Genomic DNA, 15,377 nt, shown 5'->3' with positions numbered 1-15,377 from the left:
TGTATATCCCACAAATAGTCTATTTTTTTGTGTTTTTTGCATTGTTTATGAGATGAATGATGATCGAATGCATGTATATTACATATTTATACAGTAGATTTATAATATGTGCGGCAGTTAAAATAATATATTATACAGTAACTCTTATTTATCAAATGCACAATATTATTTTTTTGTAATTAAGTTATTTATTTTCATTTGTTCATTTATTATTCTTATTTGTTTACTTCATAATTTATTTATTTTTATTGTAATTTAGCTTCTTCTTTAACTTTCCACTGCATTAATTCCATACAAGCAATTGCATCTTCACTGGAATCGTGACCTCCGACTGAAAAATTATTTTTAAATTTATTATTTTAGGGCAGAGACTCAACAGAGGATAACTAATCATTCGTTATATTATATTTATAAAATTATATAAGAAATTTCTGCTTTAAAATATTCCCGATTTAACATTAACGATCTGTTTGAATATTTGAATACATAATATAAAATTTTATACTTTATAAATGTTTCTATAGTTTAAAATATATGCTTATAAATTCATATATTTTAACGTTTAGTGGTTTAAATTTATTATTATTAAAACAAGTAAATATATATTATTTACGTCAAACATTCTAGTAGTCGCGCACAAGTGTTTTAAAATTATGTTAATATTTTTCTTTTTTTATAGTAAGTTACGAAATTCGCTGTATATTTTAAATTCATATCGTTAGTTAAAAAAAAAAGAATAGAACTATATTTCTATTAATCTTAAAATTAAAATATCCAAGTGCAAAAAATGGTCACTAATAATCGGACGGATTATATTTTTATGGAAAAAAAAAAAATTTTTGAAATACATATTAAGAAAAAATCTTGAATAACGAAAATTGTTTATTCAAAATTCGAATCTATTACGATTTACCAAATAAAATTTTAGTTATATCATTCAATTATTAGCACGCGTTTCATAAACCAGATATTTAATGTATTATAAAATTTTCGTTTAAAAATTAAAAATTAATAGCTCAGAGAAAATTTTCAATTAACTAAAACTCATTAATTAAATTAAATACTTGACATAAAATAATAATTTAATGTTAAATTTTTTTTAACGATTATTCAAAGTATGGATTGATAAAAAATTAATTATGCTTAATTTTTTTTTTAATCAAATGTACATAATTTAAATAGATAATTTAGATTAAATACAAATATGAATATTTTTTTTAATACTTGTTTATATGGTAAATCGTGAGTGATTAAAGAAGCAAGGAGCTGTAGTCTAAAGGCTATTCGTAGACGGTCCCCTTCCCCACACACACATTTTTAAAATATTCAATAATTTTTAACAGTTATAATCGTATCAAAATAGAATTGTTTAAAAAAAAATCAAGCATAAGTTAAAAAAAGGACAGAATGGTCATAATTTTACAAAGAAACTGTTATAGTTGTTATCGATTCGGAATTAAGTGTTATTTATCAAATAATGCCAGTAAAATTCTGACCATAGGATTATAATTCGAAATTTCAAATTTTCTAAACTAAAATTTATTTGACAAATTTCAGTAAACAGTTGATTTAATCCAATTATAAGGAATAACAATAAACGATTTTTGATTCAATTTAATTCACCCATAAAAACTAGAAATCTTAAATGGAGTGTATTTGGCATTTTCTGGATCCATAATAAAGGTCTGAAAATTTCGTGTTTTCAAAAATTATAGTTTGTGACAAAAGGTCCCGGTACCGTGTCACCACAAATAACTGTTTTTTCAAATCTATACCCGAACAAAATCATAACTACGTTGCTTTTTTTACAGAGTGCTTTGATTTTTAACTTCCCGCCATGAAAATTGAAAATTTTGGCGGGAAGTTATCGGTTTCGGTACGATTTTCGAAAATCGAGTTTTCATCAGATCTTGACGTTTTGAGGTCCTAGGAAGCTATTCCGACTTTTTCCGGATGGATGTCCGTGTATCCGCGCGTGCGTGTGCGTGTCTATGGATGTGTGTAAACTAATTTTTGTCGTATATCTTTGAAACGAATTTATCGAATTGGACGTGATTGGTGGCAATCGAAAGGGCTCACCAAGACTTCGACCTGATTAGATTTTGAAGTCGATCGGTCGTTTACGAAGAATACGAAAAAGAAAAATTAAAAAAAAAATTATTGTTAGGTTTTTTTCATATAACTCATAAATCACTCTTCCGATTGGCCCCAAAATGTGATTAGGTCTAAGTTTTGATGAGTCCTTTCGATTGCCATCAAGTATGTCTAAATCGGTTGATTCGTTCCTAAGATATCGTACCACAAAAATTAATTATTTTTAGCTAATTGTCTTTTTTTTGGTTGAACAACAAAATAAACATTTTTTCGAGTTCGAAGAGCCCAAAAATTTGCAAATAATGTTCGAGTTTTCTGAGCGTGAAAACAGTAGGAAGTTATGGGGTTGGCCCACAGTGTCAACCGTTTTTTAGAATTTTTTTTTTTTTGATAATTAATTAATAAAATTTTGTTACGACTGTGACAGTTGAAAGTCATTGGACATTTTAAAAAGTGGGAGGGGGGGGGGATTTTATTTAAGATTACAATCAATAATTTTTCAAAATATAATATAATGCCAAAGAATTGAATTCGGGTCATAAGTTGGTTATCTTATTTTATTAAATTACTTACCATCATTTTGGATTATTTTACGAAGATACTCGGAGCATAAATTTTTCAATGCACGTTTCTGTGGATAACCATTTTTATGTGGAAATACTGTACTAGTGTCCACGACAGTATTGTGAATAAGTTTAAGAGCTTTGAAATCGCTCTCTAAACTATGACCTATCAATATTGTTTTCTCAGAAAACATTGATAATAATGTTGCTTGTACATCTAAAAGTGTTGTTGTTACTCCCATCATATTTTCTTCCGTTATTCCAGAGAATCTAAACAGGCAAAATAATTTAAGTTAAACTAAACAACATTGATATCCATCACAAAATTAGATTTATCAAGTACGAATTGTTAAAAATATAATAAATTAAAACTACCTTGTATTATAATCAATAATCGGATTATCGGGTTTAACGAGTGTTTCATATATAGTTTTACAGTCATCATTAATAACAGTTACTCGAGTCAGTTCTAAACCCTGTGTCGTGTAACTCATTTCACAATCGAGTGCATAAACCTTTTGTTTCTCAGTAGGGATATCTAAAAATATAAAAAAAAAAAATTACTAATAAAAATACGAGAACAAGATTTTAAACAATGAAATAAAATACTATATTGCCTTTAGGTAATGTTTGAACGTAACCACGTAAATTTTCATAGTCAACTTTATCCCAAACATGATTTTTAGCATCAGAACAGCCAGATGCTGAACCATATTGTTGACAACAACTATATTTGCCCTCACCACGAATAGTAAACTTACGTCCCCAATGATAAATACAATTTTCTTTTTGCACAGCAATACCATATTTATCTACCATGTAAGGCTTATTGCAACGACTGCAATATCTTTCATTAGGCACTTTTGATACAATCGATTGATTGCGTGTATTAATTGTATAAATTTTAGCTCGTCCCTAAAATAAATAATTATTAATAAATAAATAAATTAATTAATTAATTAAATAAATAAATAAACAAAGAATAAAAATAATTACTTTTGTTTTGTCAGGATGAGGTCGTGGGAAACCGTTATCTCTGAGCTGTTGTTCAGTCATAATCCATTTTTTAAGAACATTATAAAGCGCAGAGCCTTTAAAATCAGTTATTATTTTTTTCGATTTAACAACACTCCATGATCCTTTACTTTTACCAGCAAGTACAGCATCATGTGAAACAATTCCACTACTCGATGGCATTGAATCATCATCACCACCACATGTACTACTATTTTGATCTACTTCCTTTCTCAATCTGTGCGCAGCCAACATACAAGAATTTTTGTAGACCGTTAAGGCTTTGCAACGCTCGTGACAGGCCAGCTCTTCACGTAATGCACGTTGCGCTGCGTCCTCACCACTTGTATATATTTGTATACAAATATCATGCATAAGATTCACGTAATACTGACGAATATTCAGGGGAAATTTCTGGGTCGTTACTTGCAGTGGCTCTGGACGTATCAGTTGTGGTACCTAGACATTTTATTAATATTTTATCGATTATGAAATATTTTTTTTGCTGATATAAATTATAAAATTAAAAACAATATTAAAATTTCATATTACAGCTATTAAATTTTGTAATATATATCTATATATATATATATATATATATACATAATAGAATTGCGCAATACATACTACTTGTGGAATATGAGCGACACGTGCACCTTTTCGAGTCTGTGCCACTGTTTTTGATTCCGCAGACACTTTTGCAACAGACTCTAACACTTTTTTCTTAGCTTGTTCTAAAGACTTAACATTGGATACCGGTGCTATTCTTATACGATCTATAAATCATAATTGTTATTAACAACATTAATCAATATGTTATATTTAATATATAAAAGTTAAAAGTTATTAAATTAAAAAAAAATATCTTACTAGTTCCATTAACTTGTGATTTTTCTCCCGCAACAGAACTACCAAATAAATCTTTGTCAGCAGCAACCGGGACTCTAGCAGCTTTGCCTACAGCTTTATCAGCCGTGGCTTCACGCATCAATTTCCAGCGTTCATACATTCGTTGTTGAGGATTAGGTAATCGTTTTAATGGTTGACTTGGCAGATGACTTCGAACAACAGTACTGGCAGCTAGAGGATGCGCGACACGTTTCTTACCAATTTCTTCAGCTTCAGCTTCATGATCAGCTTTCGTTTCATTTTTAGTAGTGACACCTTTTGGATGATCACTCTCTTGATATTCCTGCAGAAATAAATTATATATTTATTAATTATATCATTGATAATAGTAAATATATATATAATAAATTACCTGAAAAATTTTAAGACATTCTTCCTCAACGTCATGATCAGAATCACTTGTTTCCATCAATTCATCTTCATTAATAAAACCCGAATGGTCAAATTCATTATTTGCAACATCATTATCCGAATCAATATCTATTACTTTATCAACTTCACTCGATTTATGATTTTGTGTATCATCATTACTTTTATTACTACTATTACTATTGCTATTACTCTTGCTCTTTTTTTTATCTCCAGACTTGGAAGACTCGTGTTTATCATGTCTACTAGACTTATGATGATGCCTATCATTTTCCTTTGAGCTCGAACTCTTTTCACGATCACGATGCGACCGCGACTTATCTTTACTCCTGGAAGAACTTTGTTTACTTTCTTTACTGTCTTTACTGCTAGACTTATCACTTCGTTTACTTGACGATCGATGCCGATCACTCGAACTCGTACTTTTTTTATCATCTTTTCTATCATTTTTTTCTTTATTATTATCACTCTTACTACTACTACTTTTACTTCTACTACTACTACTACGACTATTACTACTACTTTTACTATGACTACTACGTTCTTTACTTCGTTCATCATTAGTTTTATTAACAACTTTTTTATCATCACAATTTTTACGTGATTCATTATTATCAATATCTTCAATATTTAATTCATTATCCAATTCACTGGATAATTTATTATTTTTTACATCATTTTCATTAACAACAATTTTTTTATCATTACAAATAGTCTTATCGGGTGTTTTTTGTACTTCTTTGGTTGAATTATTAACTTTATTACCAGTATTTACATCACCACCAGTATCTTCATTTTCATCATCGGAAAATTTCGGCTCGATAGTATAATAACTTTTCATAGGATTGTAATTTAACTGATGTGTATTACTACTAGCAGATATTAATATCTCATCTAGCATATTAAATTCTGGTTCAAATTCATCAATACTGCAATCATTTAATTGTTCCAATGATTTTAATGGAGCTTTAACCATCTTCGGTACATATTCTTCACGACGTTTCTTAGGTTTTGGATAATAAGCTTCTTTTTTACTTTTATGACTACCATAATTATTTGAATGATTATCATAATTTAATGTTGATTGACTTTTAGATGTTGGTACATAACAGTTATCAGATAATTTATCTTTATTACTGTCATTCAGAGCATTTATTGTATTAATAGCTGTAGGTTTGTATGTTATTTCAGTAGGTTTTGTTTTTATAGAATCAGGTAGATTACTTAGCCATGGTTTAACACCATCATCAGATGTTTTTCTTTTTACAGCAACTTTACTTTCTCTAGTTGGCATGTAAACAGGTACAGCAATATGACGTTTCTTTAATTCGGAAATAGGTGTTGGATTGTAAACACATGGTGGCTTTGATATCAACTGTGGCACACCGATATGTTTACCTATGGTCTTTGAAGTTAATGTCGGCTTAAGACCTTCAACAACTTTTGATACTATAGTTTCGGATACTTGTTCTTTATTACTGACATTCTGATCAGCTAAAACTTTTGTTACAGCTTCTGTAACAAGTTGTTGTATCGTCTGTGAATCTGTTGTTGTAATTGAATTAGTTAATTGTAAATTGTTAGTGCTAGATGAGTTGATGGAGGATGAGATGGTGGTGCTAGTACTGGCGGAGGTTCCTCTTTTTTGATTCCTCTCTGACTGTGAATCCAATGATGACACGACTGATGCTGACACTGATGAGGCATCTTCTGACGTAAAATAAATTTATTAATTAATTATGTCACTTATTATTATTATAGATTAATATTTAATTGTTATGATAATAATATTACCTCGACGTAAATGTTTAAAGTGACAGTAGGGTCTATCACAAGAACCGTTGTCATAAAACGGACAAGTAATCGATTTAAAATAACCAGTCGATGGAAGCATTACTAATTCATCTTACTTGCAGTACAATTACGCATCCCATTGTTTTTTAAATTAATTATTTCTAGGCGTTATAAATTTTTGATGTTTATTGTAGAATTTTTTTTTATCATAAGGATAGTAGACTATTTATTTGTTTAGTTCATAGAAAATTTAATAATTTAGAAAAAAACTACTTGAGGTTACTCTTAGTACTCAGTTATGCTGGTGTAATGTATATATCTATATATACATGTAAAAATATATGTGTATTTAGGCTGACGAGAGAGTTTTGTTGAGAATTGAGAAAGACGCATAAAGATTCTGTTGCAAATAAAGAAATTTTACTTACCTTTAATTTTAAGGCTAATGTACAATGATAAACATTTTCTACCTAGTTGTGCGCAAGCGTGATTCCCGTTTTAAAAGAGCGGCAATTCAAATAACTATGACAGTTGAGTCAGTTCTAGCTTATGAATTTTTAGTATTTAAAGTAAAAGACCCAGTTATTGAACCTGGCCCAGTTTCTGATCTTTTCGAATTTTTCTTACTTACTTAAAAAACTATAACTTTACAAAGAAAATCAATTTTTTTCTTAATTTATTGTAATTTATTCTGAGCCCAATTAATGGCAATCTAAAAAACATAGAAAATATTGACTGAATAAAAACAAATATTTTAGCCATAAGTGGCTGAGGAAGCCATTTTGTAAGTAGAGTCTAAACAGTTTACGTTAGGAAGTACGACGATTAAATCTGTGAACTAATTATCATGTAAGTAAAAAATTTAACTCAAAATAGATGGATAGATCAATATTTAATTGGAATTTAATTTAATACATTTATATAACATGTTAAAATGAGTTTTCTTGTTGAAATTTGAGGGTCAATAACTAGGCTCAATTTTAAAGGTATGGTGGAGTTGTTAAACCTAAAATTATAACTTACTGCGAGCGAGGTTATCTCTTTAATTACATGTCTATAAAATGTAAAAATAGAAATATTTATAATTTTCTTAAATTATTTTCTACTATATATTATTCACAATACAGTAATAGATTAACATTTAATATTCATTTTTAAAAATAAAATATCATAATTAGATCTTGAAAGTACATACTCTTGGAGTGATAAAATTATTGTAAAAATAATGTCAATTTCGATAGTATTTAAATTGTTATGACTATTTTAGTTGAATAATATTTTTATAATGACAAAATTAAGTTTTTTAATGTTTTTTTATTCACGAGTTTAAAAAAAAAGACAACGATCTACGATGAAAAATAATGAAAACAGGCGCTAGCTATTAAAGTGACTTTAATTATTTAAATTTAAAATATTGAAATATTATGTTTTTGTAATAATAAATATTTAATTTATTTATCTAAATAATAGTTTTAGTTTGTTGAGGCTTAGTAAGTACTTCATAACCTAATCATGGTTTGTATAATTTGAGGGTCAGAAACGAAGTCTCTGAATGTCAATTTTTAAAACGTCAATTTAAATTATTAATTCAATTCAAATAATTATTTTACGCGCATGACTTTATTTGACAAAATATAAACTAGTCAATAGAATTATTATTTTTCTCATTAAATTAAATCTTACATTAATTCTTATAGTATGACCCTAATCGGCACTTTAAAAAGGTCAGAAACTGGGCCCTTTACCTTATGATATCAGATATTTTTTGTCGGGAATTGAATTTCCTATAACAACGTGCTCGTTAAAATAAAAAAAAAAAAATTTTTTTTGATAGAATAAAAATGAAAAATAATAAAAAAAACGACACTGAGGAAACTAAATTTTCGTTGATCTTTAAAACCCCGTGACTTCCCCAGTTCGATTCACGTACAAAATGTCCTAGTACTTTTTTGTAGTGAATTTAATTTTCTACAAAAATACACTAGGTGGAATTTGAAAAAAAAATTTCTTTTTCATAGTCTTAATGACGAAAAACTAAAATGAAAAAGCTCCTTGAGCTCGGAAACAATATATCGTCAATATATGTTTGAGCTCTTTGAGCGTGACGCAATACCTTCGAGTACTTTTATATTTTAGTAAGTACATTGTTATTTTAAAAAATTTTCATTGCCGATATCATTCGAACTTATCAACGGATTTGGAGGTTTAGAGCAGCTTTTGAAGCGGGTTTTCAACCTTCAGCGCTGAAAAGTATCTCAAATTATTCAGTTTTCAATTTAAGGGATTATGTATTAGAAAAAAAAAAACTTTGTTGAAATTATTTCAATATTGAAATCTCTTTAACGATTAATCCGGGTTTGCTGGTTAAGGCAGTATTTAATGCAGCTCATATAGACCTGATTAGATTTTGGAATAGATCAATTCAATGGTTTCCGAAATATCTAAGAAAAACGAAAAAAAAAAAAAAAACATTTTTTTTCATTCCTTCGTCGACGATATCTTTCGAACGGATTATCTGATTAAGACTAAAAATTTGCTAGAAACCTTTGCTCATAAGAACTCATATGAATGCCGCAAGAACCATCTAGATCTTCTGATTAAGAAAAATGATTTGCTCTATGTTAAGTGTATATCTATAGATATTAGTCGATTCAAATTTCTTTAAATCATTTCAAATCATTATTCCTTACCAGGATCGGTTCGTTCATTAAAAAGGTATAAGAGGTTTATACACCCCCCCCCCCTTTCTCACACGCACACATCTCTCTCTCTCTGAAAATCATCAGAATAGCTTCTTTGGACCTCAAAACGTCGACATCTGATAAAATATCGATTTTCGAAAATCGGGTTGAAACCAATAACTTCCCGATTTTTTCAAAAATTGGCTTTCATAGCGGGAAGTTAAAAATCGCAGCGCTTTGAAATTTTCAGGGTTTCGTCGAGGTACACAGTAAAAAAGCATTCGTCAAAATCAACACATATCGTGTGTAAAACGAACGTTTTACACTTATTTGTGTGTTATTTTAATATGTTATGAGTGTTAAAAAAAGTTACATACGCATATGTTAAAAGTAAAAATTTTCCAAGAATTCTTTTGTAATGGTCGACGTTATTTTTAACATATTTTGTGTGTTGATTTTACAGTAACATATAGAAAGTGTTACTTTCGAATAAAATAACATTTTCGAGTGTTAAAAAATCAATCGATTGCGCCAGTTCAAACAAGATAAATACAGTGTGTTAAATTGACACACAAAAAGTGTTGAAAACTTAACACTCAGAATTTTTACACACGCTTTTATTTACACTTTGAAGATTCGTTTTTAACTGTGTATACTTTTACGTTTATCCACTATATCCAAAGTTATATCACTGATAGAAGGATTTCTTAGTATTCAAAAAACCATTTCTTAAACATCATGCTTTTGTATTTAACAAATATTTCTTACTCTTTAAAAAAAGATTTTTTGATAGTTAAAAAATCATGTCTTGAGAAATGATTTCTTAACTATTAAGAAATCATTTCTTAAATAGTAAAAAATATTTGTTAAATACAGAAAAATGATGTTTAAGAAACGATTTCTTAAATACTAAGAAATCCTTTTTAAATGCTAAGAAATCCTTCTATCAGTGTATTAACAAGATATCTAGATAATCCTAAATATAGGATTTTTAGTCAACATTGTCGTTTCAAAAGAAATTTTTTCATCAAAAGCCACTTATAGTGTCTTATAGAGAACGTTTTGCAGTTTTCAAAACCCTACTTCTATTTCTTGTACGATCATTATTTCCCAAGTTATTGATTGTCAAAGTAAGAATCGATTTTTTTACTCTGATCGGTGCCTCGGCGCAAAATCATTGTATAGACTTTTTAATTACGGCAAATTAAAGGTCATTGAAGTACCTAATGCCTCATGGTAAAATATTGAAAAATTTATTGAAGCCCGTAGACCGTTCATAAAACAAGCAAAAATTTTTTTTTCGGTGGTTTTCTTAGGATCACTCGGGAGCCGTATATAGTAAAAATTTTTAAAGACCAGATTTGAAAACTAGATACTTGAAACTACAAATTGATTTTTTTGTTTTTGATTTACGACAATTTTCGACTACGTCACAGCCTGTTCAAAATCACTTGAAAATTTGGAGTTTTTTCAATAGCCTTTAATTTTTGTGACTAGTCTATACATATATAAACTTATGAACTAATGGTTTCTTTAGAACCTACTCGATAAATTATAGTGGATAATATTTAATTTCGGTGGAGTAAATGATGTCTAACTGGCTAACCGTTACGAAGAAAGAACGATGAAGCCAATAGATTACACTGCATGTGTAAATATAAAGGAGCAAGCTTAGAACTCATGGCAATTCAAACATAGTATTGTAGATCACTGCTTATATAGTAATAATTACAAAGGAAGCTATCATTAATATTCATAAAAAATTAATTTTCATCCGATAATTATTAATAGTAAACTTAAAAATAAATTATGAAAATCAAAAACATTTCGTATGTATAAATCGTAAATATCTAAGTTATGTTGATCAAGATGTACTGAATTAACGTGAGGCAACCGATACATATTGTTAAACATGTCATTTCTAGCCTGGCAGATGTCATTTTAATATTTCGACTATTTTTTATTATATTTTACTTATTTATTAATCCAAATAAATAAATTAATTAGTCATAACCTAATTTATTAGTTTTATTGTACATCGTTTAAAGTTTATATTTAATAAAATAATATACGATTTTATAAGAATCTTAAGAAAAATATTTCATTTATTATCATTCATTTCATTTTTATTTTATATTTTCCTTTTATATACGGAGAGAATTTAATGGTAAATACTATCATGCAAGTATTGTAAAACAAATATTTTAATGGTAACAACTACTAGACCAAATAGCGACCATTCAGATCGTGAATTGTACGATTGCTCGATATGTTAAGAATTATCATCTTATATTGTATTGACTATAATATTTAGATTATTATATTTATTATCTTGACTTTTACAAATTTCGTTACAATCTAAGATAGTAGAATCTACAAAAGAAGTATTGTTAGCGCTAATATAAAATTCTCTCTGTGTATATATTAACTACAGTCATGACTCATGAAATTGTATGTAAATAAAAAAAAAAAAAACAAGAAATTTAATCATTTTTTATTCACCATTAAATAAATAAATTTTAAAGTATATTTTGAAGCTATTCTGACTAATTTCAAGATGATATTCGAGTGTATGTATGTGTGTGTGTACGTACGTACGTATGTAAATATCTGTAACTTTTCAACGGATGAACCTATTTTGATCGTAAAGGTGGCATTCGACGCGACTTGTCAATATCTAATAGCTGTAAATTGAAATTGATCGGTAGGGTGCGTTCGGAGATATTCCAAAAATAAAATTGATTCAAAAATGTTTTTTTTTTGATAACTTGTAATGTGCTCGTTGGATTAATTCCAAAATCTAATTTATAATTATTCATTATAATAATATAAATATTAATTTTTCATATACAATATTTATGGTTAAAAAACAAATTAATTTATTGATATAAGCTAGAGTATTTTTCTAAATTATTTAATTGATATTTCTATATCAATTAAATAATTTTTTTTGTATAAATACACTGATCTAATTAATTAATATATATATTTTTTTATTTTTCTGCAAAAAGAAATTGGTTCAAGCCGCTATTAAAAAAAATGAAACCGTCGTTCTATCTAACTTGAAATTTAATAAAAATGCAACGAATCATCATATAAAAGATTTCTTGTTTAGAAAATTTCATAGAATCCACTTGATTCTCTCTCATAAATTCCCATAGAGATTTTGTAAGAATAAATGAGTTCTATGAAAAGTGCTATAGTTAAGTATAGGGCATTATACATACAGCTATAAGAATCTATTTAATTTTTTAAGCAGGGTTAATACGTAACAGAAATAAAAACGAATAAACAAAAAATTTTATTGAAATGAATCTAAAAATGTTTTTTTCTATGGATACATATTAATTACTCAAAATCGATTATTTATAATTTTAAACTAGTTTAGGATTTTAATTGTTAAAAACAACTAAATAAAATAATTTGAAGTCATATTTTATAGTTTTATGATTTTAGCTAATATGTATTAAATAAAACAAAAAAAAGTAGATGTAAGTATATATTGAAAACATAATATATTATAATGCAAGTGTATTAAAAATTTATATCGATTAAAAAAAATGTTTAACATAAGTAAAATCGAAATAATATACTTATTATCAATACATTAAAAGAAAAAAACAAAAACAATACCCTACATAAAGACAATGTTTTTATGTTTTAGTCACGTTTATTAATGATTAATAGTCAAATTGTTTAAAGCGTGAGTGAATATCGAACATATGTAACAAATTAATATAAAAGTTGAAAATGAATTATTAGAAAGTTATATCCCTGATTAAACAAAAGTATTTGACAGGATTAAAAAAATTTATATCCTTATGAATGCTATCGAATCCTGAAAATATGATTCAGAAGGATTTAACATGATTCCAATTTTTTAATTCTGTTAAATACTATTTAATCCTGAAAACATGATTTAACAGGATTTGAAATGATTTAAACTGTTAAATACTTTTTAATCCTAAAAAGATAACGAAATATAAAAATTATTTCAAGATTAAAAAGTATTCGGTAGCATAAGAAATTTTAAATACTGGTTCAATCCTTCTATATCCTAAAAAGGTTATGAAATAAAAATATTATTTCAGGATTAAAAAGTATTTGGTAGCATTAGAAATTTTAAACACTGGTTAAATCCTTCTATATCCTAAAAAGATAACGAAATAAAAAAATTATTTCAGGATTAAAAAGTATTCGGTAGCATAAGAAATTTTAAATACTGGTTCAATCCTTCTATATCCTAAAAAGATAATTAAATAAAAAAATTATTTCAGGATTAAAAAGTATTCGGTAGCTTTAGAAATTTCAAATACTGATTAAATTCGTTTATATCCTAAAAAGATAACGGAATGAAAACATTATTTCAGGATTAAAAAGTATTCGGTAGCATTAGAAATTTCAAATACTGGTTAAATCCGTTTATATCCTAAAAAGATAACGGAATGAAAACATTATTTCAGGATTAAAAAGTATTTGGTAGCATTAGAAATTTTAAACACTGGTTAAATCCGTTTATATCCTAAAAAGGTTATGAAATAAAAAAATTATTTCAGGATTAAAAAGTATTCAATAGCATTAAAAATTTCAAATACTGGTTAAATCCGTTTATATCCTAAAAAGATAATGGAATGAAAACATTATTTCAGGATTAAAAAGTATTCAATAGCATTAAAAATTTCAAATACTGGTTAAATCCGTTTATATCCTAAAAAGATAACGAAATAAAAAAATTATTTCAGGATTAAAAAGTATTCAATAGCATTAGAAATTTCAAATACTGGTTAAATTCATTTAAATCCTAAAAAGATAACGAAATTTAAAAATTATTTCAGGATTAAAAAGTATTCGGTAGCATAAGAAATTTTAAATACTGGTGAAATCCTTCTATATCCTAAAAAGGTTATGAAATAAAAAAATTATTTCAGGATTAAAAAGTATTCGGTAGCATTAGAAATTTCAAATGCTAGTTGAATCCTTTTATATCCTAAAAAGATATTGAAATAAAAACTTTATTTTAGGATTAAAGAGTATTCGATAGCATTAAAAATTTTAAATACTGGTTGAATCCTTTTATATCCTAAAAAGATAACGAAATAAAAACATTATTTCAGGATCAAAAAGTATTCAATAGAACTAGAAATTTCAAATGCTAGTTAAATCCTTTCAAATCCTTCTACTCCTTTCGATTATTTTAGCATTAAAAAGTATTTAATATGATTAATCGTGAATTTTGAAAAAGGATTTACAGTATTTAGCAGGATTTGAAAGTATTAAAATTTTAATCCTTTTTAATCCTGTCAAATACATTTTTTTAATCAGGGATAATTATCAATTTGTTTTTGGATATTAATCTATATGAAATAAAAACATTCAATATGATCTACTATAGTTTAACAACTCTCAATAATATTATCGTATATAACATCATAAGTAAGAGAGAATTCAAAATATGTTTTTTTTTCTTCAAGTAAATATACTAAAAATAATTGTATATTGATAAAACATAAAATATAATACATATTGATTAATGCTATTAGAATGTATTTGAGAATTATTTTATTTTTTAATTAAAAATGTCAAATAATTAAAACAAAAAAATTATTTATTTACTTAATTGAAAAAACAAAAAAAAAAACAATAATAAACTGCCAGTGTTATAAATGCAAAAATATTTCAAGTATCAACATGTAATTTCGATGCAGGGAGACATTGTAGTATCCGCCGTGACCGAGGCAGCCGTTAGTTAGTTGAATACCCCGATATTTTTTCACGCCGGCTCGTACTAGTATGAAAGAGTAGTTAGTTGAAGCGGCTCGAGTAAGAGCTGACAGATACTGGCTACGGCAAGTATGTATACTTTTAACGTAACATTACCACGGGTCGATGTCTATGACTGAATGACTCTTTATGTGGTAAATCGCTACGGCGTTTATATAATATTATGTGCATC

At 27.1% G+C, this 15,377-nt stretch overlaps 1 protein-coding gene across 2 annotated transcripts; it reads right to left on the bottom strand.

Annotated features, from left to right (window-relative positions):
• Window positions 1-227: 227 nt before the first annotated feature.
• Window positions 228-7,060, bottom strand: LOC130664132 (RNA exonuclease 1 homolog). 2 transcript variants are annotated; one of them, XM_057463907.1, is made up of 9 exons: window positions 6,744-7,060; window positions 4,933-6,659; window positions 4,542-4,863; window positions 4,299-4,447; window positions 3,654-4,130; window positions 3,275-3,572; window positions 3,033-3,195; window positions 2,668-2,927; window positions 228-331 (listed from the first exon to the last, which is right to left on the bottom strand). In XM_057463907.1, the coding sequence occupies exons 1-9, from the start codon at window positions 6,841-6,843 to the stop codon at window positions 246-248; spliced, it is 3,582 nt and encodes a 1,193-aa protein (XP_057319890.1). In that variant the 5' UTR covers window positions 6,844-7,060; the 3' UTR covers window positions 228-245. The 2 variants fall into 2 exon arrangements, with proteins under 2 accessions (XP_057319890.1, XP_057319891.1); XM_057463908.1 differs by having other exon boundaries at window positions 4,933-6,656.
• Between the last annotated feature and the right edge of the window lie 8,317 nt (window positions 7,061-15,377).

This window comes from Microplitis mediator, chromosome 2 (genome assembly GCF_029852145.1).
Source record: "Microplitis mediator isolate UGA2020A chromosome 2, iyMicMedi2.1, whole genome shotgun sequence".
Lineage (NCBI taxonomy): Eukaryota > Metazoa > Arthropoda > Insecta > Hymenoptera > Braconidae > Microplitis > Microplitis mediator.
This window is presented reverse-complemented; position numbering and strand designations above follow the sequence as displayed.

Excerpts from the sequence above, each read along its gene's own strand:
- LOC130664132 (XM_057463907.1), bottom strand. The coding sequence starts at position 6,843 with ATGCTTCCATCGACTGGTTATTTTAAATCGATTACTTGTCCGTTTTAT. Across the intron at positions 4,448-4,541 it reads ATCACAAGTTAATGGAACTA|ATCGTATAAGAATAGCACCG; the intron begins GTAAGATATTTT and ends TATGATTTATAG. Across the intron at positions 332-2,667 it reads TAAAATAATCCAAAATGATG|TCGGAGGTCACGATTCCAGT; the intron begins GTAAGTAATTTA and ends ATAATTTTTCAG.